This window comes from Colias eurytheme, chromosome 12 (assembly GCF_061535395.1).
Source record: "Colias eurytheme isolate Ceu_HAF_F1 chromosome 12, ilColEury1 Martin Lab GWU primary, whole genome shotgun sequence".
Lineage (NCBI taxonomy): Eukaryota > Metazoa > Arthropoda > Insecta > Lepidoptera > Pieridae > Colias > Colias eurytheme.
Window position 1 is genome coordinate 1,791,583 of NC_142991.1, and position 27,603 is coordinate 1,819,185.

The following is a 27,603-nucleotide window of genomic DNA, read 5'->3' on the forward strand; positions in this document are numbered from 1 at the left end:
TCTATGTTAATGTTTCAATTAATATAAATATAAATCGTTTATTGTTAACTAACTTTCGCCCGTAGCTTTGCCGCTTTGTCTAAAAATACAATAAAATCCTGCCACTGGAAACTGCTCTACCTATTAAAAAACAGCGTGTGTGCCGATCACACGTGTCAGAAGTGAAACTTCTTTGACAAGATTCAACGATTCCAAAATCGTCGCCCTACTTTTGAATTGCCATGACGCGACCTTGAAATTTTACTCTCAACGCGCCTAATGAAGTTTCACTTCCTAACGCAAAATCTATTTCGAAGTTTAAAAGATACATAATATCTAGAGACAGACATAAACTGCGGGAAGCTACTGTGTTTTGTACTCGTAAATAATGATTCCAGTGATTTAATTTCTACTCAACTACAGTAAAAAGAAGAGCTTTAATTTTTGTTTGTAATGTTCGTTTTGTCCTTCATGGCTTTTTTAAAAGGAAAAACTTATAAGTATTTTTTTTATTGATTATGGATAAACTCATAAAATACGCTGAAAATTACCTATATTATGTTCCTTTTTCTCCCTTTTTTTGCCAAATGTACAAATACATAAACCGCAGATATAATTATAATAGTTAGGGTTTCTGTGGTATAGGTTCCATGCGTGCGTCTTGCAAAAATTTGGACAAGATTTAGACATTTCCTTACACTAGGTACTCTACAATTTCTCAAGTTCGTGCTTAACTCGATAGATGGCGTTATAAACAAATTGAAAGCGTATAAAATTATAATATCAGGTAATATAATAATATCCTAGTAAAATATTAGGTAATTTATTAAATCCTACAATGTGATATTTATCTAATTAACATAAAATATGGTAACTCATTAGTATGTTTAAATAATATTTATTCCTTCCTGAGGATCGTTAAATTCAATCAGGTACTTATATTTTTATTAAAAATAGCCGATCCTTTTTTATACCAACGCTAAGAATCTTCTGTCTTTTTGCTTTCTTCTATTTTTAAAACCTCGTATCACACTGAAAATTCTTCTAAGGTTACTTACATAATTAAATAACATTTTTTAATTTAACTACATTCAAACTTTGTAATGTATTATTATGAATGAAAAGGTACGAAAACAAACATTAGACCGATGACATAAACCAGTAAAACCAGAGGTCATTAGCGCAAAGTTGAGAACAAAAAATCTATTGACACGACATTCGCAACATAATAGAATACTCATTTTTGTTCTGACTAGGAATTGCGAACATTTTGCTTTCATTTTCCATTTTTTTCTGACAAGTGCTGAATTTAACTATTTAATTTCATTAATTATTAGTTTCTATTAGTATTATATTCATGATTAAAAATTACTTGGTACTTAAAATTTATTTTTTCTAATACAACTAAAATATATATCATGGTATATTTACGCAAATTATAGGGATCATAAATGTAAGTTTACTACACTACAAACTATTGAATAGAATTAATAGATTCAAACTATTATTTTACCAGGTCCATTCATTCCATTATCCACAAGATGCTCAGGCGCATAATACCAAGATGTTTTCCTCAGTCCGTCAACAGGCGTCAGAGTGAACGGACGTCACAATGGGGAGAATTACGTTATTATTAGTTTCAACATTTCTATACTATGTCCAAGCAGCTCAATATACAGTTCCTCCTGCTACATTAGAAGCTATTTATCCTAGAGGACTCAGAGTCACGGTACCAGGTATGTCTTTTTATTTATTACACTTCTACGCTAACATTACAAGGATTTTATTGTTTGTTTTTTGAAGGATTTTTTTGCATTTTTTGTTTTTGTTGATTTACTCGGATATAAAGTAATCGATTATAAATTCACTTCTGGTTACAATGTATTAGTGGGATAAAGTTTTTTTAATACTTAATAATAACTTTTCAATTATTTTTCTATTTATGAAATTCCCTGTGAATTGTCAACTTTATTTAATTTTAGGTACCTACCTACTTACCTACAATTTATAAAAATATTGCAAGAAACGACACTATCCATGCTTTGTAAAAGAAATCCCTTGAATTTTAATTAATATTTGCTTCATATTTAGGTAGATATTCGTTTTTGAATGATTTTAATAGAGATTTATGATTTATAAAAATAGTTTTAAGTTCCGATACCTATTTCGATAAAATAAGGACTAAATGATTCCCCCGCATTCTTACATCAGTATTTATTCCCTGAATTCCATATGCATTTAGATAGGTATAAGCAATTCGTATTCGGAGTCGAATTCGATAAACATAATTATTCTAAGTAAATCTTGGTAAATTTTATTGAGATCGATTTCTAATAATCTGCCATGATGAAATCTATGATATCCAACATGTTAGAAGTAGGTACTTAATACAGGTGTGTTATAAAATTCCATAACACGTATTAAAAGTAAATACCTATTGTAAATTCGCACATGCCGTCTTTCTAAGAAATTATTGTATAAAATAGACGCTAAGTAGTTATGACATTGTAGTAGCAAAAATTCTTTATGTTCTTAGCAAATAATGTTTATAAGCTTTTGATATTTGTATTGTGCAAACTTTGATACTCTCAACAAGATTGTCCGTTCGCATACTCCTAAAATGTTTTAAATCGCAATTAATCGCAAAATTTGGTCAATTACGCAAATACTATCGAAACCATTTGGCTGTTTATTTTTTCAATGAAGTAGGTATTTTTACTTAAAGAAAAGCTTATTTTCTATAGGTTTTCTATGTGAACGAGCGAATCGGCAGCTTAAAATAATATTTTTATGAAAACTTCCCTATTTACGAGTCTTACAAAAATGTATGCCATGCAAACAGACCTAATTTAATAACCAAATTATCAAACTTTTTAATTAATTAAAAGTTTAACAAAGCAATTGTTCATAAAAGTGAAAAATTTCAATGAGACAAAAATTGTCAACTTGCCAAAAAGTTAATTGAAAAAGTTACGAAGCTCCCTGTAAAAGACAAGCACCCCGTTTAAATTTAAATTTTGCTCCTTCAAAACTACCTGGTGAAGTTTTAATTCACTTTTCATGGTTAGTTTAATATTTTTACAATTTCAACATTAACTTTCTCGACTAGACTGTAATGCTTATTCGTATTTAATGGTCTCGTATAATATACTAGCTAATTGACCCGGCTTCGCCCGATTTGATCCGGTATAGCAAAAATAAAAAATATACCTAGCCTATTTTGATTGATAATGCTTTCTTAATGACGAAAGAATTATTGAAGTCGCTCTAGTAGATACTAAATTTATTCGAAACATACAAAAATACAAAAGGTAGGTAATAACTTGAGAAATGTAATAAATTTAAGTCCACTGAAAAGAGCAACCTTTTAAACATTTCAATGGACTATAATAAGAATATAATTCCGCTGCAAAAGTATCAAATCCAGAAATAAATTCTAACTTACCGAACCCAACCTGGAGGACATTAGGTACCTTAAAACATGATAAAACTAAAAACATTTTGAACATATTGGTACCTACCAAGAAGGTACCTACTAAGAAAACATACCTATGTTTTCTTCTTTTTTGAGAACCTATGTTTTCTTCTTTTTTGAGAAAAAATGTCAGGATGGACCTCTGTTATAATATAATTAATGACACCAATATTCATTGCCTTATAAACAGGTTAAAGCTCTGGATAACAAATATGAGGAAAATCGAATTATTACTTTAGAATCGATAAAATCCAAAAGGTTAGGTCAAAATATACATTAAGATCTGTTGAATCAAATCCGATAAATGATTGATACTATTATTAGACTAAAAGTATGTCTTTAATATGACATCTAAATGCAATTATACCTAATTACCCGGACGAGCCTCATAATCATGATAGACATTTGTTTAACAATTACTAATCTATACTAATTGCTAATCTTCTATAATATAAAAATGAATCGCAAAATGTGTTGGTAAGCGCATAACTCGAGAACGGCTGAACCGATTTCGATAATTCTTTTTTTATTATATTCCTTGAAGTACGAGGATGGTTTTTATGTAGAGAAAACGTAAATATGTAGGTACCACGGGCGAAGCCGGGGCGGACCGCTAGTCTATAATATAAAAATGAATCCCAAAATGTGTTGATAAGCGCATAACTTGAGAACGGCTGAACCGATTTCGATAATTCTTTTTTTATTATATTCCTTGAAGTACGAGGATGGTTTTTACGCAGAGAAAACGTAAATATGTACCACGGGCGAAGCCGGGGCGGACCGCTAGTAATATTATAAAGCTGAAGAGTTTGTTTGTTTGAACGCGCTAATCTCAGGCAATACTAGTTGGATTTGAAAAATTCTTCAGTGTTAGATAACCCATTTATCGAGGAAGGCTATAGCTATATATATCACAAACTAAGACCAGCAGGAGCGGAGAAATGCAGGTAAAACCGCGCGGCACAGCTAATTACAAATATGTACCTATATGTTGCGGAGTTGCTATCAAATAAGTGCAACAAATAGTAATGAGAAAGATTAAAAGACGGTATAGATTCGAAAAAGTGTCGACATTTCTAACTTTATATTCCTACTAGCTTTCCCGCGGGTTTCCCCAGCACTCTTATTGGTCTTAGCTTGATGATATATAGCCTACAGCCTTCCTCGATGAATGGACTATCTAACGAATTAATTTTTCAAATCTATTCTAAGTTTATTAAGAAAATAATAGGCCTGCCATCTTTCAACCGTAGAACCGCGAAAAATGTTGTAAAGTCAAATTAATCAGTAATAGTGGTAAATACGAGATAAAAGTTGAAAGCATATACTCGGATTATTAAGGTACTTACTGTGTATTGTGTGTGTTTGTGCTAATTGGTTTTCAATTGTGCTATTGTATAATTATTTGACGTCACTTTTCGTGCTATTTAATACAACAAATCTTTGGAAAACAACTTATTTACATAAATAGAAAATAGGTATTACAAATCTCTTCAGTTGTTTGCGATTTATACTATCCTTTATGATTCATTGTAAAGTATGAAATTAGTATAAGAAATACTTATTGCGTCAAAAGGATGTTCATGTTGTAGCGAATTATAATTTTTTAAGGCTTTTTGGTATGATTGAAACTAAAACATTTCGTTAGAATTTTTACTTCATGCTAAATGTAGAGTCAACCACGATCACGCTTTATATTCAGATGAACATACTATCAATGTATGGAAATACTAGTGGTCCGCCCCGGCTTCGCCCGTGGTACATATTTCGCAATAAAAGGTAGCCTATGTCCTTTCTCGGGTATCAAAATATCTCCATACCAAATTTCATGCAAATTGGTTCAGTAGTTTAGGCGTGATTGAGTAACAGACAGACAGACAGAGTTACTTTCGCATTTATAATATTAGTATAGATTAAGAAGAAAGCCCACAGGTAATGTTTTTTTGGTAGTCATTTGGGTCATTGACGTCTAAATCAGTCAGATATAATAGTATAACTTGAAGTATCGTATTAAATCATGAGTCGACACGCCCATAAAAATGATGGATCTTATTATTATTGATAAAGAGGATATTGATCCCAAATTACGACAAGCAATAGTAGACAAACTATATATTATGTGAGTCGGACTCGCGCGCGAAGGGTTCCGTACTATCATCCATAATAGAAAATAATTTATGGGATAACCCTTAATATTTTTTTATTTGTTATAGAAGCAACGGAAATACGAAAATTTCAGCTTTCTAGCTATCACGGTTTATGAGATACAGCCTGGAGACGACAGACATACGGACAGACAGCGGAGCCTTAGTAAAATAGGGTCCCGTTTTACCCTTTGGGTACGGAACCCTAAAAAGCAAATATATCTTTAAATAACTGGTTCGAATGATGGACAAAAAATAACGAGTTTTAAACACGTTTCACCTACGTGAGATCTAATCAAAGTTTTGGAATGCAATTTTGTTCAATGTTTGTTGATTGCGAAGTCAGTAGTTTATGAAACAGGCGAACGAATGCTGAAAAATGTCGAGAAAATTTCGGGACCACTCAACGGCGGGCCAAAAATGAGTTGCTTTAAAAGTTCACTTTTGTTCGTATAAATGTGAAGTTGGTTATTTTATTTTTGCGAGTACATTTAGGAATTAAAGTCTAGACGGGTTTTGTACACGATTTAATCATTTCTTTCTCTCGTGAGTACTTAAAATAGACTTTTCAGTTTTTGTTAATTCTACCAAGTCATAAAAATATTATTTATTTATTTATTTATTAACACTTTATTGTGCTGGCATACAAATAAATTCTTAAAATTAAAACTTAAAACTAGTCCAGCACAGAAGGCGGCCTTATCACTTAAGAGTGATCTCTTCCAGGCAACATAGACATAATTATATTATATATTACATATATTACATTAGTATCGTTAGAATTATAAATAATTCTTTTAGAATGAACAATAATCCAACACTAAAAATACAAAAAAAGACTTTGCTGATGAACTTTTACTAGAAATCTTACAACTCTCTCTCAAGTTTATTAACAAGCTGTTCAATGAAAAATTATCGACGTGGAACACCGATGTTTTATTTCTTTGATGCAAAAAATAGGTTGATAGGTCACTTTTATTTATATTTTATAATCTGCTTCATATTTATATCAGAAGAGTTGAATAGTGAAATTTATTTAAGTAATGTTCATGAATGAATCCTTGTAAAATAATCTAAACCCTTTTTAAGACAGATACTTAAAATCCAAGACTATTTTAAATCCTGGATTTTTAGAACAAAAGCTTCGTCGCTGTTATCTAACAGAAGCACTGAAGTGAAATTCATCAGTTCTTATTGTTTAATTTTTTGCCTTTAAAATAAGGTAACGTAAAATGGTTAGGTATACACGCACTCTTCGAAGTTCGAACCAATCATTTATTTATTTATTTATATTTATGATTTTCCAACAAAGGATACAGTCTATATTATTTTACATAGCTTACAATTGAATACAATATGGTCTACTGCACCTTCAATAACAGGAAAATACAACATTACATTAAGTTAAATTCAATATATCAATTTGCTGAAAAATAATCATGCTATATTTAAGTCTTGTGATTGATTAGTAGAAGTAATTACATTTTCTTTTATTTCTCCTAGCAAAAAGTCCTCTTATTATTACCTAATATAGATGATATAAATGTGTCTCATAAAAAGATTTAACCAGATTAATTGCTTTCAGACGATGGATTTTCCCTATTCGCATTTCACGGTAAGCTCAATGAAGAAATGGAAGGGCTAGAAGCTGGACAGTGGTCAAGAGACATATTAAAACCCAAAAATGGAAAATGGATATTCAGAGATAGAAGCGCAAAGCTAAATATTGGTGATAAGATCTACTTCTGGACTTATGTTATCAAGGATGGTCTGGGTTACAGGCAGGATAATGGAGAATGGACTGTTACAGGTAAGTTTTCATGTGAAAACACGTCAATAAGCGTGTGGATCGAAAGAAAATAAATTTGTATAATAATATGTTAACCGTTGGTATTTTGTTTAGATTACAATTTTCATACTTTGATCTATTGAAGTATTTACGAAAATCTTTACAGGTGTTGCAATTAAATTAAAGAAGCTACCCCTTTTTGTAAGGGAAAGCTTATATAAAATCCGACTCAGATTCGTATAGTTAAAAGGAAGCAAGTATATAATATACATGATTAAAAAATTGTACCATTTTTAACAAATAAAACAAAACGAATAATTAAAACGAATTCGACACCACATTCATTTTTATACCATCTTTACAGAATACGTCACAGAAGACGGCACACCAGTAGATCCGAACACAGTACCACTGCCATCACCAACGCCTGGCCCAACAGTTATACCAGCATCCAGACCAACGCAACCACCTCCCACCCAGCCGCCATCTTGCAAACGTTCGGCCAGCATTGTCCACGGTCGTACCAACATCTGTACTGGCCAACTGCTGTTCAACGAAGAGTTCGATAAGCCCAGTCTTAAGGATCTTGCTAATTGGGAGGTGGAAGTCAAATTTCCGGAGGGACCCGTGAGTACTTAAAATAGACTGTTTTAAACTTGATACTTGAGTGTCTATAGTAAATATAATTGTAGATTTTGAATGATGTAAAAGCCTGTTCATAAGATCCTTATTATTTTTAAGTCTTCTTGAGGATTGTAGAGCTTTCAGTTTTTTTATTGATCTCCATTACTTAATAAATATTTCTCATCTGTAAAGAATTTGACGATACAACAATATTTTAATTAAGTACTTAACATAGAATGTTCTAAACCTCTGACTGTAAACATAATCGTAGATTTTGCAGGATGTAAAAAAATACTTTGAAAGCTTCTACATATAAAACGTTTATTCTTATGAATTATAAGTATTTCAGTTTTTTATTAGTCTGAAGTCTCCATGACTAAATCTTATCTAATATTTATTATCAGTGACGAATTTGACAACATTTTAATTAATATCGTCTTTCAACTGCCATAAGTTTTTATAATTAGTCAATGAATTAAAATGTTTTATTTCAGGACTATCCATTCAACTTGTACATGCCAGACAGTTTGAAAATTGAAGATGGTGCTTTGGCAATTTCTCCCATTCTTACTGAAGATAAATACCAGGAAGGATTCCTCATGCAGTCCTTGGATTTATCAAGCACGTAAGGAAACATTATCTATTAGAATACCATGCTTTGATTACTTATTAAATGAGTAAACATTCTTATAATCTTGCTTTTTGGGAACAATAATATCTGCTTTACACATTGAATTCGATCATCGATGACAAATATTTAAAATTATCTACGTATTTTCATTCTACATATTTCAAACCATTCTACATATTTTTTCGTAACCAGAAAATTTGGGTAATGTTTTGAAACTGGCTATCAGTTTTAAACGAATACATACAGTCTAGGAATTTCTAGAACATTTTTTCCAACTTATTTTTTGTATTTAATCCTGATGTGGTTATTTTATATTTATTATTTTATAGGTGCACGGGTATAATTGGGACTACAGAATGTAGTCGACAGGCTTCCGGGGCGCAAATCCTACCACCCATAATAACTGGCAAAATGACTACTAAAAACAAGTTCAGTTTCAAATTTGGCAAAATTGAAATACGTGCCAAATTGCCCAGTGGCAATTGGTTGATACCAGGTATTTTTATTTCTTAACCATCTCTTATCATGCAAAAATGAACGATCCCTGTAAAATATTGTAAAAATTGAATCATAAAATTTTCATTAAGCTAATGTTTAATGTTTGTCTTAAAAAATTTCAAGCTATTTATTGATTAAAAAGCTGCTCAGAGTATTTAATAGTATCTATTGTATGAAATAATTATCACAAACACTTAAATAATCTACAATAGCCTATTTCCAAGAAAGCGAAGTGATTTCATTCTTTTGGTAAATATCCGAAATAATTCATTTTTCAGAATTGAATCTCGAGCCCCGTGACAAAGTTTACGGCATTCCTAGATATGAATCTGGCCTTATGAGAGTTGCTTTTGCGAAAGGAAATCCGATATTTGCTAAGAAATTATACGGAGGACCAATCCTCTCAGATTCTGAACCGTACCGGTCCTATTTAATGAGAGAAAAGATTGGTATCGAAAACTGGAATAAGGATTATCATATTTATACTTTAGTTTGGAAACCAGGTAAGAAAGATCTGATTTTTTTGATAAAAGTACAGTTTGTCGAAATTTTTAAGTTTCTATGCCTTCAATGTTTTTTTTGTCTATAATTATGAATGACAAATGACAACACATATTATTGGTTAATTAAATATAATATTATAAGACATAGAGTTAAATGATGTTCATAATGGAAAAAACAATCCATTGCACACAATCTTATTGATAAGTACATATGAAAAATAACAAAATCTATACACATATTACGTCATGTATTTTAAGAAACCGTAGAAAATAAAAACAAAATTTTACTAGAAACAGAAACAAAAATCAATTTAAACATTTTCTCCACAGATGGCATCGAGCTATCAGTAGATGGTGAACAATACGGTACAATAGACGCTGGTGAAGGTTTCTTTGCAAGTGCCAAAGCAAATGCAGTGCCCCATGCGGCTGCGTGGTTAAAGGGGTCTGTTATGGCTCCACTTGATCAGATGGTATGTATATAAATTGTTAGTTTTATAGCATAAAAGGCTTATTATAATCTATACTAATATTATAAAGAGGAAAGGTTTGTATGTATGTATGTATGTATGGTTTTCACGCATAAACTACTGGTCCGATTTTGATGAAATTTGGCACAGATAATCTTTAGACCCTGAGAAAGAACATAGGCTACCTTTTATTGCGAAATATGTACCACGGGCGAAATATGTACCACGGGCGAAGCCGGGGCGGACCGCTAGTTTTAAATAATAGAAATATATTCGATCATGAGGCAGGATTCGAATCGAATTCGAACCTTATCTTAATACAGAATTAAAAAATCAGCCGTTAGGATTTGTTTTGATTCGGCGCAGAAATAATTGCTTACGTGGTTACCGAGGCAAAGAACATGTATTATTATCACATTGGTAACAAATAAGTCACGTCGAGATCCGATAAACACGTCTTTAACAACATTTTCTAGAACCATATTAATACATTATTTCAATGGTACGCTTTTATCGGGTGCAATTCATCAGTATAATTTGCACTGTATAATTTTATTTATATTAAATTGAGTGATACAATTCATGGTGAATATAGTATAGACTAATATTATTGATACGTAAATGAAAGGCGGGCTTCAACGACAGACTGATTTATTACGAAGAAACAGATTTACCCTCAACCATAATAATTAATTTGTTACTTATTCTATACTACCGTTATTACACTCCTCCGCAACAAGATCACAATAACATAATACAGGACAAGTAATTAACACACAAACTTAAAAGATACAACAGTAATTAACATACAAACTTAAAAGACAGCTTGGAACATAATAAACATAAGGAAACGCCTTAATTGCACAATTATACATATAAATACCATAACCCAAATTACATATACTTAATAATTAATATTATATAAATACTACTAGAACCTAAATTACATATAATTCGTTACAATAATTTTTTTGCTCGATTAATAGCACGCAGTGCACGAGCGGACATTTGTGATGTCTCAGGGCTAACCTGCGACGCTTTTGGTGCCGCCTCTACGCGGGCCGGTGGAGACAGCCCTGCAGTCTCTGACTGGTGATTTGTTTCGTCACCACTGGCTGCGTCTTCCCACGCCTCCCCCTCGAGTTTTTTACCGGCCTCAAGGTCACCCGCGTCGTCTGTACCGGTGGCATTTGTGCGTGTTAACGAGAACCTATTTTTCGCGGATACTATTTGATCGACGTGCCTTCGCCACTCGATGCCGTTACCTAACTCGACCTTATATGAAACCGGTCCTGTCTTTTTAGAAACAGTGCCCTCTACCCACTTATCTTCCTTAGACCTATAATCCCTCGCGAGCACAGCATCCCCCACGCTAAACTCCCGTAGCGTCACCGAACTGCGCGCGATTTGCTTTTCCTGTTTATCGCGAACCGCAGCCGCCACGTCGGGTCGCAATGCGTCCAGGCGACTGCGTAGGCGTCGTCCTTGTAGTGCTAATGCTGGTGATATACCCGTCGTGGCGTGCTCACAATTGCGATATTTAAAAAGAAATTTATTTAGTGCTGTGCTCACGTCCTCGCCTTCAAATAACGCTCTTTTAATTGTTTTTTTAATTATTTTGACGGCGTTTTCCGCCGCCCCGTTCCCTTGTGGCCGATAAGGGGCCGAAGTCGTGTGCCTAATACAATTATTTTTACAATAAGTCTTAAACTCATACGAAGAAAAGGGTGGACCGTTATCAGTTACAAGTTGCGATGGTAGACCGAACCTTGCGAATATGCCTCTCAAAACTTTTATAGTGAAATCTGCATTCGTATACCGCATTGAATAAGCTTCAATCCACTTAGAATGTGCGTCCACTAAAATTAAATAGCGTACACCCCCACAATCTGCAAAATCTGCGTGAACGCGCTGCCACGGGTGCGCGCGCCGGCGCGTCCAGCACCGAGCGGCACGCCGAACACGACCTACATGTTTCTTCAATATCCTTATCTAAACTCGCCCAGTATACATAATTTCGTGATAAGGTTTTCATTTTATTCATACCAAGGTGCCCCTCATGAATCTCCTCTAAAATTTTGTTTTGTAAAACGTACGGAATGACTATTCTATATTTATATATAACGCACCCCTGTTCAACTACAAAATCCTGTTTTCTAGCAAAATAGGGTTTCTCCTCATCGCAACTCGGACTAAGCGGCCAGCCAAAAAGAATATACCGCTTAATTTTACACAATAAGTTGTCACGTTCCGTTTCCGCGGCGACATCGCTGTAACAAACAGGTAATGCGTCCGCAACTAAATTTAAATAATCTACTGAATCTGTAATGCGACCCTCTCGTGTTAACGGTAACCTCGATAACGCATCAGCCGGCCCGTTGTCCGCTGACCTAACAAATTCAATCTTAAAATCGTATGCAGCCAGACGCGCTGCCCATCGCTGCAAACGGCTCGCTGCCGTCTGCGGAATACCGCCCTTACTGCCAAGAATATATGTTAGTGGTTGGTGATCTGTGCGTAATGTGAATCGTCTACCGAATAAATACTGGTGGTGTTTCGTTACACCGAACAAAATAGCGAGCGCTTCTTTGTCAAGTTGGCTGTAATTACGTTCAGCCGAGTTAAGCGTGCGCGACACACAGCTCACCGGCCGCTCGCTGCCGTCCGCGTAGCGATGCGCCAGCACAGCGCCCAGCCCGTACGCGCTACTATCCACCGCTAATACTAACTCGCGTCCTTCCTCATAATGGGCCAAACACCGTTCATTTAAGAGTGATCGCTTTGCCTCATTAAACGCTTCCTTACAGTTTGAATCCCATTTCCAGTTCACGTCCTTCTTTAATAAATTATGTAAAGGTTGTAATATAGTACTTAAATTAGGAATAAATCGGCCGTAATAGTTAAGCATGCCTAGGAAACTCTTAAGTTGCGAAACATTATTAGGTGTGGGTGCACTGGAAATAGCTTCCAACTTTTCTGGATCCGGCCGTAATCCCTCCTTATTTATAATAAACCCTAAATATTTCACATAATCTTGCAAAAATTTACATTTACTTAATTTAACAGTGAGCCCCATTTCTCGTAACCGTTCGAGCACTAATTTCAAATTTTTCATATGTTCCGAATTATTAGAACCCGTTATACAGATATCATCTAAAAATACGACACATCCCGTCACTCCCCGGAGGGTTTCTTCCATTAATTTTTGAAATTTTTCGGGTATACAAGATAAACCGTACGGGGTGCGCCGGTATGCAAACGTGCCCATATGCGTAGTGATAGCGGTGTACGGTTGTGAATCATCCGAAAGAATACACTGTTCATAAGCGTGTGTTAAATCAATCTTTGTAAATTTCTCACCTCCCCTTAAGTTAGCAAACAATTCTTCAATACGCGGTAACGGATAAAAATCCCTCTTTAATTTTGGATTAATTGTAATTTTGTAATCACCACAGATTCGAATTTCCCCATTCTTTTTTACAACGGGTACGATCGGGGTCCCGTAGTCTGAATATTCAACGCGATAGATCGAGCCGTCAGCCTCGAGACGAGCTAGCTCCTTCTCAACCCTCTCGCGCAGCGCTAGCGGCACCGGTCTCGCTCGCACGTAAACCGGTTCGCTATCCGCGAGTCGTAATCGAATTGTTTGTTTACAAGTGCCTAACTTATCACAAAATACTTCTGGGAATTCTTTACATAACTGGTTCACGAATTCATCCTCACTGATTTCATTGAGGCGGATTTCTGTAATGTTTAACGCGCGCATCCACTCTCTTCCTAATAAAGGCCGTGCGCCCTGTTTAATAACATATAATCGTAATTCTTTTTTATACACTCTGCCCAGACGTACATCCACCTCGATGAAACCCAGAGACTGAATTCGTGAACCCGAATAACAACGTAAAATTAAATTATCAGTTTTTATTAATTTATGCGAAAACAAACGACTATACATATCCTCGCTTATTGCCGAAATACGACTGCCCGTGTCCACTTCACATTGAATAAGTTTATTGTCAATTAACAAGTCAACAAAGAATGGTTGGTTACCTCGTGTCGTAATGTCGATGTTGTACAAACCGTCGTCCGACTCGTCACTTACGAAATTTTGCCGACCTGACACTCGTTTGCACATCACTTTAATATGGCCCCGCTGGCCGCACTCATCACAGTTGTAATGCTTAAACCGACACTTTTCTGCCGCATGCGCCTTGCCGCAGCGCCAACAGTTGCGCCCGCGGTGTGGGAGCGCCTCCGCGCCGGCGGCCGGCCGCGCCTCGAGCGTGCGGCCCGCGCCCCGCGCGCCGGCAGCCCGCAGCGGCCGCGCGCGCTGCCCGGCCGAGCCGCCGCCGCCGCGCGCGTAGTGCAGGCCCTCGCCCGCCTCGCTGCTCGCCGCTGCCGTTGAATCCGTCGTCCCCGCCCCGGTGGAGCCGCTCACTTCTGCGTGCTTCTCCGCAGCCTCTAAAGCTAGCGCGAGTTCCACGGCCTCCCTGTACTGGATTTTCTTCTCGGCGAATATTCTGGAGCGCATCGCATCGTTCGATAGTCCCGACACGAATTGATCGCGCAGGTTCTCCTCCAGAGTTGAACACGAACTGCATTTACCAAAATTGCAAGTAGCCGCGAGATGCTTTAACGCTTGTAGGTACTCAGTGAGCGATTCGCCGGCACGCTGACGCCGCAATCGAAACACGTGTCTCTCGGCGATTTCGGAGCGCTGAGGTTCCAAATGTTCCGTCACGATTTGTATTAATTGTTCATAAGTTTTATTTTCAGGAAAACTCGGAGCACATAGATCGCACATCAACGCGTATGTTTCTTCGCCCACGACCGTTATCAACATGGACACCTTTAAATCGTCACCTATTTCGTTCAATTTAATGTACTGATTTACTCGTCGTATATACGCAGGCCACTGCTTCGAACTCAAATTGAAAGGTTCTATTTTACCGATAGGCATCTTGGATTTCGCGAAGAACAAACAGTTTAAACACAAAGAAAAAAAAATCCTGCCTCGTCGCCAATGATACGTAAATGAAAGGCGGGCTTCAACGACAGACTGATTTATTACGAAGAAACAGATTTACCCTCAACCATAATAATTAATTTGTTACTTATTCTATACTACCGTTATTACAATTATAAAGCTGAAGAGTTTGTTCGTTTGTTTGAACGCACAAGGAAAAAAATATCTAATGTGGACATTTCACATTAAGTTTGGATAATAAAAATAAACGTCCGTATTTATAACGTACCACAATATACCAGTTCCTCGAAGGAAATAAAATTACTCGTTTCTCTTCCAGTTTTACGTGAGTCTCGGCCTTCGCGTGGGAGGCGTTCACGATTTTGCAGACGCACCAGAAAAGCCTTGGAAGAATCGGGCCAGCAAAGCCATGTATAACTTCTGGACGTCGAAGGACACCTGGTACCAGTCGTGGTACCAAACACAGATGAATGTCGATTATGTTAGAATATACGCTCTGTGATATTTTGTGTTTTATTTCAAGCAAATGTTTCTGTTTCGTTTTAAAGCGGTACTAATTCTAAAGTGGGAAGGTGAAGTAATTTATTCTTACATATTATGTTTTTTCACAATAACGAAAAATGTATTGAAATCCATCCTTTAAATTTTAATTAGGTACCTATACCGCTAGGTGATGACACTAGTCGACCTATCTCTGTCTTTTTCCTACACTGGAATTAGAACTGCTTTAAGACGTCATGGTAGTCCCCATGTACATTAATTCGTTGGATTAAATGTGTTAATTTTACATATGTTATTACATATGTAAAATTAACACGTTGAATACAGGCAATAACATTTTACCATTATCTTTTTTTTTGAAAAAATTGACACGATATTTAAGTCTTACTTACTTACTTATAATGCTTGTATTGTGTTATAATACACATTACCTAAGCCTGCAGAATCCATACTAACATTATAAATTAAATGAGAATTAAATAAATTGGCCGCTAAATGGTTGAAAAAGGGGATTCTTTTTTCGGTTAAAACCGCAGGGTACAGCTGGTATAAAAAGTCTAATTAATATGATACAAGTTCAAACATTTTATATCTCTTGACGTAAAGAATAGTACATTCTGAAACAAACAAGATACCTATTCATGGTCAATGCTAAGTTATTTACAATGCCATCCATAAGAATAGGTGCCATATATGGCATCATAGGTAGCTGTTAATTCAGACGAATTACTTAATAATAATTTTGGTGTAAGAGAGCAAAACAAAATAAACAGCGCGACATCGCTATGCAAAAAGGTTTATAATTCATATTTTTCAAATGACAATTATTATTTGATATAATAATACAAAGCATAAAACACACAAAGGTCATTGAATCTCCTATTTCTAATTGAATAATTAGTTAGTTTATACGATAACTTTTTTTAAGAAATAAATAATTATAGTTCCACATTACTTGTAGATACATAATTAGAATATATATATTATATTAGTGTCTAAATATCATTATTTAAAGAATAATATCGCTGAAATGGGTTCTTAGAATTCCTCGCGAAAATATGGCGTAAACAAATGATGCTAGTTTCTAACGTCACTTTAATCTGGCTGAAAAATATATTTTGCCATTTATAGGCAAACACTGATATTGTAACAAAGTGAGGTAAAAGAAACAAAAAAAAAGACGTGTGGCACTCGGGGACTGCCGCGGTAAAGCAATTGCATAGCATGCCTTCAAGCCACACCTCCGTGTCCGTCGGAGTGGGGAGCGTGAGGTTTTTTCGTTACGGAATTTCTCGATTTGGTCCCCGCGCTCAACGCCCGCGATAGAAGCTATGCAATAGCTTAACAAGAGGTTGGATTAAACATGATATTTAAATATGAGTTGACCATTGAAATTTAAATCTTCATGTCAAAAAAAGGATATTACTTTTGATTATTATGCAAACTTTATCACAACCAGATTTAATTACGACAAAAAAAATGGTTTTTCTAATACACTTAAACATTTAAATTTTAAGCATATTAAAATATCCCGTTACTCCGTTTTTCCCCGTAAAACCTGGCTTGTCCTTGATATTAGCATGACCATCGAACCGTGTTTTAGAATACAGGACCAATTAAAAAAGCCATTGAAATCCGGTATTACCATAACAAATATTTGAATACATACGCTTTAGTCATTATAACAGAGATCGGTCACGAGTCACGACGTCTACGTATAAATAAATCGTATAATTTATCAAAAAAAGATGAAAATAAGTTTTTTATTAGTGTATCTGAGTTTTAATTACGTGTTCTGCTATGAAGTGCCTCGGGCTCAGTTTGAGGCCATTTACCCTAAAGGATTAAAAGTTTCTATTCCCGGTAATGTATTTTGAACTTTCTTTGCTCTCTCAATTAAGGATTAAAATAAATGCAATGTTAATTAAGGCTTATTTTATGTTTTAATATATAGTATACACTATACTGACATTAAGTCGGTATTGATAATAACTAGCTATTAAAGAACAAAAAAAAAACAATAATAAAAGACAAACAATATAAAAAACAGAGAAGTAATTATAATATACACTGTAATATGTGTAGAATGATATTGCACAATTTATAGTATGTTATGTATTACATATATTATGTACTACGCTATAAACCTGCATTCAATGTAAGTTGTATGTTAGATGTATCGCAACACAAAAATATACTTAATATTATAAAGGTGAAGAGTTTGTTTCTTTCTTTGAACGCGCTAATCTCAGGAATTACTGGTGCGATTTGAAAAATTCTTTAGGTGTTAAATAGCCCATTTATCGAGGAATAGAGGAATATAATATCATCAAGCAAAGACCAACAGGCCCCCCTAGTCAAGTGGCTTTCTGTTAGCGTAGCGTTCAATAGAATAGACTACGAATGTATGAGATTGACGTAAGCTGTAGATAACGTATCTACAGCTTACGTCAATCTCATACATTCGTAGTCTATTCTATTGAACGCTACGCTAACAGAAGGCCACTTGACTAGGGGGGAGGAGCAGAGTAAAGCGGGTAAAACCGCAGGACACAGCTAGTTGCTATATATAAATTGAAAACACGAGTGTATTACATGATTCGAATATTAAATAAAATAGTTATCAAATTAAATTCGATTTATGTAGCTTTACTTTATACAAAATCAATTAATGCTCAAAACCACAGAACGCAATTAACATAGCGGTATGATAATAACATCAGTAATTGGTATCTATTAATTTAAAATAAATAATAAACATTTAGAAATAAAACATTTCGGTTTAAAAACGCCTAAAAAATTAACTTATTTGTTAATATAAGCATAATATGAACATAAGGTTTTAATAACTGACAAAAAACTAAAGTCTACATTAAATTTAACATTTCAATATTTCCATGGTCGAATCGAATCGAAATATTTTAAATACTTCCACTATATTTTTTTTTTCTGAAAACCATATTATGTTTGTCATAACATGTTTATGTTTTCGAGTTTATTAAAGGCAAAATATAAATATGACTAGTCAGATTAAACTTAATCTATATTTTATACAAATTAAAGAAATAAGTTATAAGAAATAGATTTTAACGATTGATGGAACTACAGGTAAATTAGCTTGGAGAAATTTTTGCGTTTGTAGTAGTGTATGGTCAGCAAATAAAATAAAACAACATTTTATTTTTAGTTTTTATTTTATACAGGGTTACTTGTAAAACACCAGCAACCTCGCAGGACAAGATAGCTAACATCATAAGTAACAACATTTGTTCTACGACTTTTGGCATAACGCAATAAATTATTTTTAAATGATTTTTTAAACTTTTATTGTACTCTCCTTACATTTGTAAGTCTATGTTCTAATAATTATCGGATGGACGACGCGACGCCCCCTTCCCCCTCTCGTTCGCTTTTTGTTTACGTAATTTTTGGGAGGCGTAGAGTTTATAATATTCAGACGGAAAATTAAATGAATATTTGTTTTTGTATGAAAATAAAATCTAACAAATTATCAAAAGTCGAAATGTTGTTACTTATGATGTTAGCTATCTTGTCCTGCGAGGTTGCCGGTGTTTTACAAGTAACCCTGTATATATAAGGGATTTTAAATTAAACTATATGTGTTTCTCCTCTGAAAAAGATGAGACTTTATTTGAATATTTGCTCATTTAACATACATATAACTTTTACATTAACAATGTTACTAAAATGAAAAATTTACTAACCTGAAAAAGAAACGACATTTAAAGTTTAATTCTTTAGTTTGAGAAGTCAAAGGCTTGCCTCGACCATGTTTTAACACTGGAGCCATATTGAATTAACAATATAAAGTTACAACACTTACACACAAATTAAACACTAGTTATGGCCCTGCCTTCATACAAAACTGCTGAATACGCCGTTCGCACGGGAATAGAATGTGGATGCGATTTCCCTTAGTTAGCATCCAAGCTTACGTCTTTATAATTATTAAACTGTATAAATTCATTCTTTAACTCCGGTCTGCATCGTGCAGACATGGGTGTAAAAGTCTCATTTTAGCTATTAAATGTAGTTTTTAAGTACATCTGAGTTTTCATTTGGGGCCTCCGGCTGCGGGACATGTAATTCACTTCAACAAATATTATAACAATAATAACAAATAATAACAACAATCAACAAATACAAAATTTATCAATTAAACTACGTACATAATAATTATAATTTTTGAATGAAATGTGCTTTATGTTCTAACGCTACCAAACGACTGCACGTGGCACCTGCGGACAGCGTAAACTGGTTTATTCTGGTTTTGTGCGTGTTTCCACTTTCCACTATCAAGTGACGATTTATTTATTTGTTTTGTTTCGTAATTATTATGGTCAAATATTAATTATGAAACAAATTATTATGGACACGATATTTTATTGTTTCACGGTAGTCGCCTTGTCGTTTGCTCAAGGACGTAAAATTGAATGATATATTTTTTTTTATAAAGTCAAAACCATTTTCTTTCAAATAAAAACTTGTTTTTATTGAAAACAAAAGTGTTGCTAGGAATAAGTATAAAATTAAATAGTAATGTTAGGATATCGAAACATTTTTGTATAGGCCAGAACGATATAGTGGAAACGCGCTCTAAGATCTGAGTAATATACACACCACTACATATGCAAAAATTTCTCCAAGCTAATTTACCTGTAGCTGAGCCCCGCGTTCTAACCAGCTCTTCTTTGCTTTAATCGTTCTTAGCGTCATGATATATTTTGAAGTGAAAACTTCTTTAGCGGCGTTGAGCACTTTTTCTGTAATGGGTATAAAATCTTAAACTCGCGCCAGGACACGTGACCTGATCGAAAAAGCGTAAAGCGCGTCACACACGGTGAAGATACTATAATATTTTATCTTAAGATACTGTTATATTTTATATTACAGTATCTTAACGCATCCGGTATCAGCGTTCGGACCATCATTTTTCTTTTTGTCATTGCGTACTCCTGTAGAACCGCAATCCTGTTACAAATGACCCACAAAATTTCGCGTCATTTGTAACAGGATGGCGGTTCTACAGGAGTCTTAGTACGCAATGACAAAAAGAAAAATGATGGTCCGAACGCTGATACCGGATGCGTTAAGATACTGTAATATAAAATATAACAGTATCTTAAGATAAAATATTATAGTATCTTCACCGTGTGTGACGCGCTTAAGACGGATGGATATCAAACAAGCTCAATGTTAATAATCAAGTTTTCACTTCTGCCGGCACTCCCGGAGTGCAGCCCGTCTTTTTTTCCTAAACTCACTCAATAAAAAGGAGTGAGTGAACTGAGATTAACGCGATCAAGTACTCTATAGATTAGAAGGAGTATTAAAAAATGTTGTGTGGTTTTATGAAACCACGGTAAAAGTGAAACTTAGGCACAAAACGTATTTGTACGATAATTATCGTACGGTTCTGAACACTGCTTTATACCTACTCGGCAGCCGACCGTCACGCGACATGCGCTACACAGACCAAAAAGTTTGAGACGATGTAATAAAAGTTTCACTTTAATGCCTCAGCCCCCGGAATCACAGACACATTAGAAAATCTATTATTGGGGTTAAAAATATAATTTGTTGAAAACTCTAAAACATTCTAACACGTAAAATCACGAATTCCAGATGATGGTTTCTCGCTTGTTGCCTTCCATGGCAAACTCAACGAAGAAATGGATGGTCTGGAAGGTGGTACATGGTCTGCTGATCTTAGCAAACCAGAAAACGGTCAATGGGTGTTTAGAGATAATAATGTTGAGTTAAAGATTGGTGATAAAATATACTTCTGGACGTATGCTATCAAGAATGGCCTGGGTTACAGACAGGATGATGGTGAATGGACTGTTGACGGTAAGAATTTAAATGAACAACATGTTTTTTTGTCTTTTTAAGTGTGAAGACGTACTTAGAAGAGTAATCTTCTTCTTATATATAAAAATGAATCGCAAAATGTGTTGGTAAGCGCATAACTCGAGAACGGCTGAACCGATTTAGATAATTCTTTTTTTATTATATTCCTTGAAGTACGAGGATGGTTCTAATGTAGAGAAAACGTAAACATGTACTACGGGCGAAGCCGGGGCGGACGGCTAGTAACATATAGATATAATACGCTATTACTGCATTCCTCTAACGATAAAGTTAACTATGTATGTACTCGATTGGTGTATAGGCCCTGGCGAATATTTTCGGGAAGTTGCATATGGAGAGTTTAGCAAAAACATTACAATTACGCGAATTACGGTGTACAAACATAAAATTCTATTAAAAAACATAAAATCACTATTGACATATCTCCGATGATTCAATTAGCAATGTTCCGGTAATAAAAAAAATAGTTTTTTCCGTTGTTCATAATGTGTACATTAAATAAAACACAGTTAAAATCGTAAAGTTTACATTAAATCATCAATTGTTTAATTTCCATTACCTAATGCAAAGCTTCCTTCTATGAGCATTAATTAAATGACTGAATTTTTTAATACCTACATAATATGTAATTGAATTATCTCATTATGCGATTTTATTGATAACTTCTAACGTAACATACTTAAGCGAACCAAATCAAGACGATGTTAATCATCATCAACAGCCCATATGCGTTCCCACTGCTGGGACACGGGCGTCTTAAGAGGGTATGACACGATTTTTATAACTTAAATTACTATTTCTTCCAGGATACGTCGACGAAAATGGCAATCCCATTAGAATAAACGAACCACCAACAGAGGCTCCGTTCACAGACCCTCCTACCGACGCGCCTACCGACGCACCTACCGATGTTCCTACCGACGCATCTACCGAAGTTCCTACCGAACCTCCTACCGAACCCCCTACTGAACCTCCTACCACCACTACTACTACCACTACCACGGTGGCACCTCCAGCACCAACTACAGAATTCAACACAGACCCGTACAAATACCCTTGTAAGATATCCTTGAGTAAAGTGACGACTCCCGGCTTCGTTTGTCAAGGACAGCTACTGTTCGAAGATACTTTCGATGGGGATCTGGATAAGGGAAGAGTTTGGACTCCGGAAATCAAAATGCCTGGAGCACCTGTATGTATTTTTTGAGGCGATAAATGAGGCCATAAAATAATATCATTGGTCTATCTTTTTGATTCAAGTTTCTTATTTAAAAAATGCTTGAACCTCATTAGGTTAATGCACCTTAACATTACGTTTAAAGAATGTGTTTCTTTTCTAATGATTATTCTGTCATATCTTAAATGCTTTATTATTTATTTATTTAGCTGACTCTTTACTAGTGAGCTCCCAATTACTATCAAACATCTTATTTAATTTTACAAAATTTTCAGGATTACCCATTCAATGTCTATTTATATGATAGAAACGTTCGCACAGACAGCGGTAAATTAATTATAGAACCAATGACCTTGGAATCGAAGTATGGTGATGGATTTATCTGGGGATCTCTGGACCTTACTCAAAAGTAAGAAATACAATTTGCCTCTTTTATAATTTTATACATACGTATTGAAACCTTGTCTGTACATTTCTTTTTTATTTTATTGCTAAAAACATACTTACCTACATACAAAATGTCTCTTAAAATTAATTGAAGCAGAAATATAATAATAAGAATCACATTTAAATTTTTATACTCTAGTCTTATGTTGATTACATTGTCTTCACTGTATTTTTCTTCTTCTAAAAACAAATAAAAAACAATGGTACCAAGTTTGGCAAGAAAAATATCTATAGTCGTATCTTACGAATTTTTCTTATAACAAATAATTAACGAGAATTAGTGATTAATTAGCGACTAATTCGCTTATGGATTATTCATTATAATCCATCAATGGTAATTAATTATTATGAACAAGTTAGGAAAATTGGGCTTTTGTACAAAGGCTAATTAATTACATATTTGCTGTCCTTAATTACACAGTTTTTGCACCAGTAATAGATACTTCATTAACAATACATAATTAATATATCAAATTAAAAACAATTATTGTATTTGTATATTCTTTTTCGCACATTTATTTTAGCATATTGCAACTTACGTCATTTGAACCATAGGTACATTTTATAGCTAAGTCTATTGATCATACAATAAGATCAACCGAATATTTTTTTAAATTTTCGGAAATTATAACTAGTTGTTGCCAACGAAGCAAAAAATCATTTTCAAATAAGAAATTCGTTCACATTTGTATATTAATTTTGATTAAACTTTTCATCTAGCAAATACAGCTTCCAACTTCCTAATTTCCAACTCAAAATAGTCCCAAACTGAATGTTGAAATGCAAATGTCCAATACAGTTGTTACGCAACCTCATACGAATCTGTCAATTACCAATCCCATTGGTACATACCTACATTGTACATAACAATATGGTTATCTAAGATTTTGAATAATTTCAGATGCACTGGTAAAATTGGATCAACGGAGTGCTATCGGGAAGCATTTGGTCCTGAGATCCTCCCGCCGATAATAACCGGAAAAATTAACAGTAAAAAACGATTCGGCTTCAAGTATGGTAAAGTGGAAGTCGTAGCTAAAGTACCTCTTGGAGATTGGCTCATACCGGGTAAGTTTCTTTGATTGTTGGATTTTTACGAGACTCCAATTACTAAGTTGGCATCATTTTAATTACAATATGTATCATGTCCTGTATCCATGTATGTAATATCGTACCGTACTATATAAACTTATTACTAGTTCTTTATTCTCAAATTATTTACTTCTATGTCTATCTCATATTTCCTCATTTATGATTTTGTTACGAGTAGAAAAATGCGGTCTGAATAAAAAGTAAATGATATCCTATTTAATGCTCAGTTAGCATTTTGTGTGAGACAGTCTTAATTTTTATCTTTCTCTGCATTTAGTCTATGCCTTTATTCTATTCAACCAGCATTCCCAGACACAGGAGAGATTTTCCTAACACCTTTAATTCGAAGTCTCAGGATTTATTATTCAAATCACGAAATCCATTGCAATTTCGCATTACAGAGATCCAACTGGAGCCATTATACAATGACTATGGAAGACAGCAGTATGCTTCTGGCCTTTTGAGAATAGCCATGGTTAAAGGGAACGTTGAGTTTGCCAAGAAACTCACTGGAGGCCCTATTATGTCGGACGAAGATCCGTTTAGGTAATTTTTAGAATGACAATTAATTTTTCTTTTAACATACATCGCAATTTATTTCTTGGACTTATCAAATCCAAGAAATAAATTGCGACGATTAAATGTTGCAAAAAATGTATTTTTTGGTTCAGATTACACTTAACGCCAAAAATCAGTTGACAAATCCTTTTTCAACGATAAATTATAAAATTTTGCTCGCTAACCGTTTAGCTCGGGATAAAAATTTTATAATAGTAGGTATGTCACTCAGGAAAAACGATTTCTATTAGCGAAATAACTAAAAATTGTATAGTTAATTACTGAAGGAAATAGTAAACTTTTTGACATACAGGCCAGAGCCATAATCTTTTTTTTTGTCAAGTCGGTTAAAACTAGTATTAGCTAGAATATTTTCACGTAACGTAAAAATTTGAGTCGCATTTTTACCAACGCTTCCTTCACTGGAACTCTCATTAGGAAGAAAAAGTGCAGCTCGGATGAATTTTTTCACTCTTAATTATCCTTAATTGAATACCTTTTTGAATAGTGAATTATCTGTAGTTATAGGGTTAATATATCTTATTCAATTATGATAGTTAACATTTGCTCTCTTATTTCAATGTTGAACTGATTTAACACGCTTTTATCACCTTCACGTCTTGTACGTTTTTACTTTTTACACTGTTTTAGACTCTGCTTAGACGCCCTTTAATTGGACGGATTTAATTGAACTTTTGTATATTTATTTAAAAAAAGGCTTACCAACTAGTTAGATACATATTTTTTTGTTCAAACAATTCAAAATTAACTTAAAATAAACATTAGTATTTACGTATCTAAATTACAGGTAGGCACGCACCGCTTTAACAATTTTTCAGAAAAGTTAAATTATAAATTGAAACTAAAAAGTAAAAACTTTTTATACAATTTGTTTAAAGTTTTAACAATATGCTTTTTAAGGATCGGTGACAAGAAAATAATTTAATAAGTTTTAATCTAATGTGTATAAACGTTTTGATATTGTAGCCACTAATTTAAATTTTAAATTATTTTACAGGAGCATGTATTTAAAAGAAAAGATTGGATACGATAATTGGAACAAGGCATATCACAACTACACCTTAGTTTGGAAACCAGGTATTGTTCCAGCTTGTGATTAAATTATAATTATAAACTAATTTTATATTGCCTTGAACGGTGTAAGAATTTTGAAATCGGCGCAGTAGTTCTTGAGACGAATATCTCAAACGTATTTATGAAAACGACATTGTTTACAATGACTACCGATACAGTTTTTGTAGAATTCTGCTTTACTTCAATTTTCATGATACATTTTTAGATTCAATCGAACTATACGTGGATGGTGATAAGTACGGGCAAGTTGATGCAGGGGAGGGTTTCTACCAAGAAGCAGCTAAACATCACGTGGAGGCTGCCAATCATTGGCTGCAGGGATCTGCTATGGCACCTTTTGATGAAATGGTAATTTTTAGGTAGAATGTGAATTAATAATTGCTTTTCATCGTCTTTGGTTTACAAACGTAATAAAATACGGTAAAAAAGGCGGTAATATTGTCAACAGACCAATTTCTGCCTAGTTTTAATTACATTTTCCTTAATTTCTATTAGCTTTATGTTTTAACTTAAATTCAACTCATCATATTTTCGATAAAATTTGCTATAGATAAAAACAAATATTATTTGATAAACAAACATTTAACATTAAGTAACAAATATAAAAGTAAAAAAATCCAAACAGACTAGCATATTTTAGTATGTAAGTACATCATTATCTATGTACAATGTAGATCATTTTTTCATTTACAATACAATTTTTTTTTTTATTTTTCAGTTCTACATCTCCCTCGGGTTACGAGTAGGCGGTATCCACGACTTCGCAGACACTCCAAACAAGCCCTGGAGGAACAGGTCTACCAGAGCCATGTTCAAATTCTGGAAGGCCAGGGACCAGTGGTTCCCGACTTGGTTCACGGATACGAGCGCTTTGAGAGTAGATTCTGTTAGAGTATACGCTTTATAAATGTGATATATTTATATTGAAATAAAGTTATGTGAATTTTTATTTGTTTTTTGTTGTACCCTTGAATTTTTTCTCCGAAGTTAAAATGAGTACTAAAATTTTATGGTTTGTTCATCGGATTGATCTTTCGATCAATACAATAATTAAATTTCATAAAAACTTTTGTGAAAAAAACCTTTAGTTTTTTGTATTGCCGTGCATTAGCATAAAACGACTATGGAGCTAGAGCTAGAGCAAGAGCATTATTTCGTGATCTTTTACTGTAAACGAAAGCTCGTTGTTCAGTATTAGAACATTGCATAGAATCTTTTCGAACGCACTAAGAACAACGAATGAATGCTCTTTGCCTGTTTAGTGTTTACACTTAAATCTAGGACTAAAATAATTTGACATACATAATTAAACATAATTAACATACATAATTGATTATGTTACATTACAATGAGCATTCGTTCGTTTGATTTAAATGCCACATGATGTAAATGCACCGTTGCAGAAGGAAATAAAAATACTAGAACATATTTTATTTATTTATTTTATTTATAACACTTTACTATGCTAGTTATACATAAATTACTTAAAACTAAAACTTATAGCTAAACTAGCACAGAGGGCGGCCTTATCACTAAAGAGTGATCTCTTCCATAAACATAGTATGAATTGCCCTAAGAATGAATTGATATTTCAAAAATTAGACCATAAACCTTTTGATATATAAATAGGAGGATCGCCTACATATAAATCCATACTTACTAATATTATAAATGCGAAAGTAACTCTGTCTGTTACTCAATCACGCCTAAACTACTGAACCAATTTGCATGAAATTTGGTA

The 27,603-nt window shown here is 34.1% G+C and overlaps 2 protein-coding genes across 2 annotated transcripts; both read left to right on the forward strand.

Annotated features, from left to right (window-relative positions):
- Positions 1-1,551: 1,551 nt before the first annotated feature.
- Positions 1,552-15,604, forward strand: LOC149903809 (beta-1,3-glucan-binding protein-like). The gene is made up of 8 exons (XM_090107691.1): positions 1,552-1,715; positions 7,184-7,408; positions 7,752-8,014; positions 8,506-8,636; positions 8,972-9,138; positions 9,419-9,643; positions 9,974-10,116; positions 15,420-15,604. The coding sequence occupies exons 1-8, from the start codon at positions 1,592-1,594 to the stop codon at positions 15,600-15,602; spliced, it is 1,461 nt and encodes a 486-aa protein (XP_089963817.1). The 5' UTR covers positions 1,552-1,591; the 3' UTR covers positions 15,603-15,604.
- Positions 15,605-17,277: 1,673 nt separating this feature from the next.
- On the forward strand, positions 17,278-26,811 carry LOC149903810 (beta-1,3-glucan-binding protein 1-like). Its single transcript, XM_090108298.1, has 9 exons — positions 17,278-17,464; positions 21,248-21,472; positions 22,300-22,685; positions 22,946-23,079; positions 24,019-24,185; positions 24,611-24,755; positions 25,786-25,865; positions 26,068-26,210; positions 26,581-26,811. Exons 1-9 carry the CDS (start codon positions 17,350-17,352, stop codon positions 26,767-26,769), a joined length of 1,584 nt encoding a protein of 527 aa, XP_089964424.1. The 5' UTR covers positions 17,278-17,349; the 3' UTR covers positions 26,770-26,811.
- Positions 26,812-27,603: the final 792 nt, after the last annotated feature.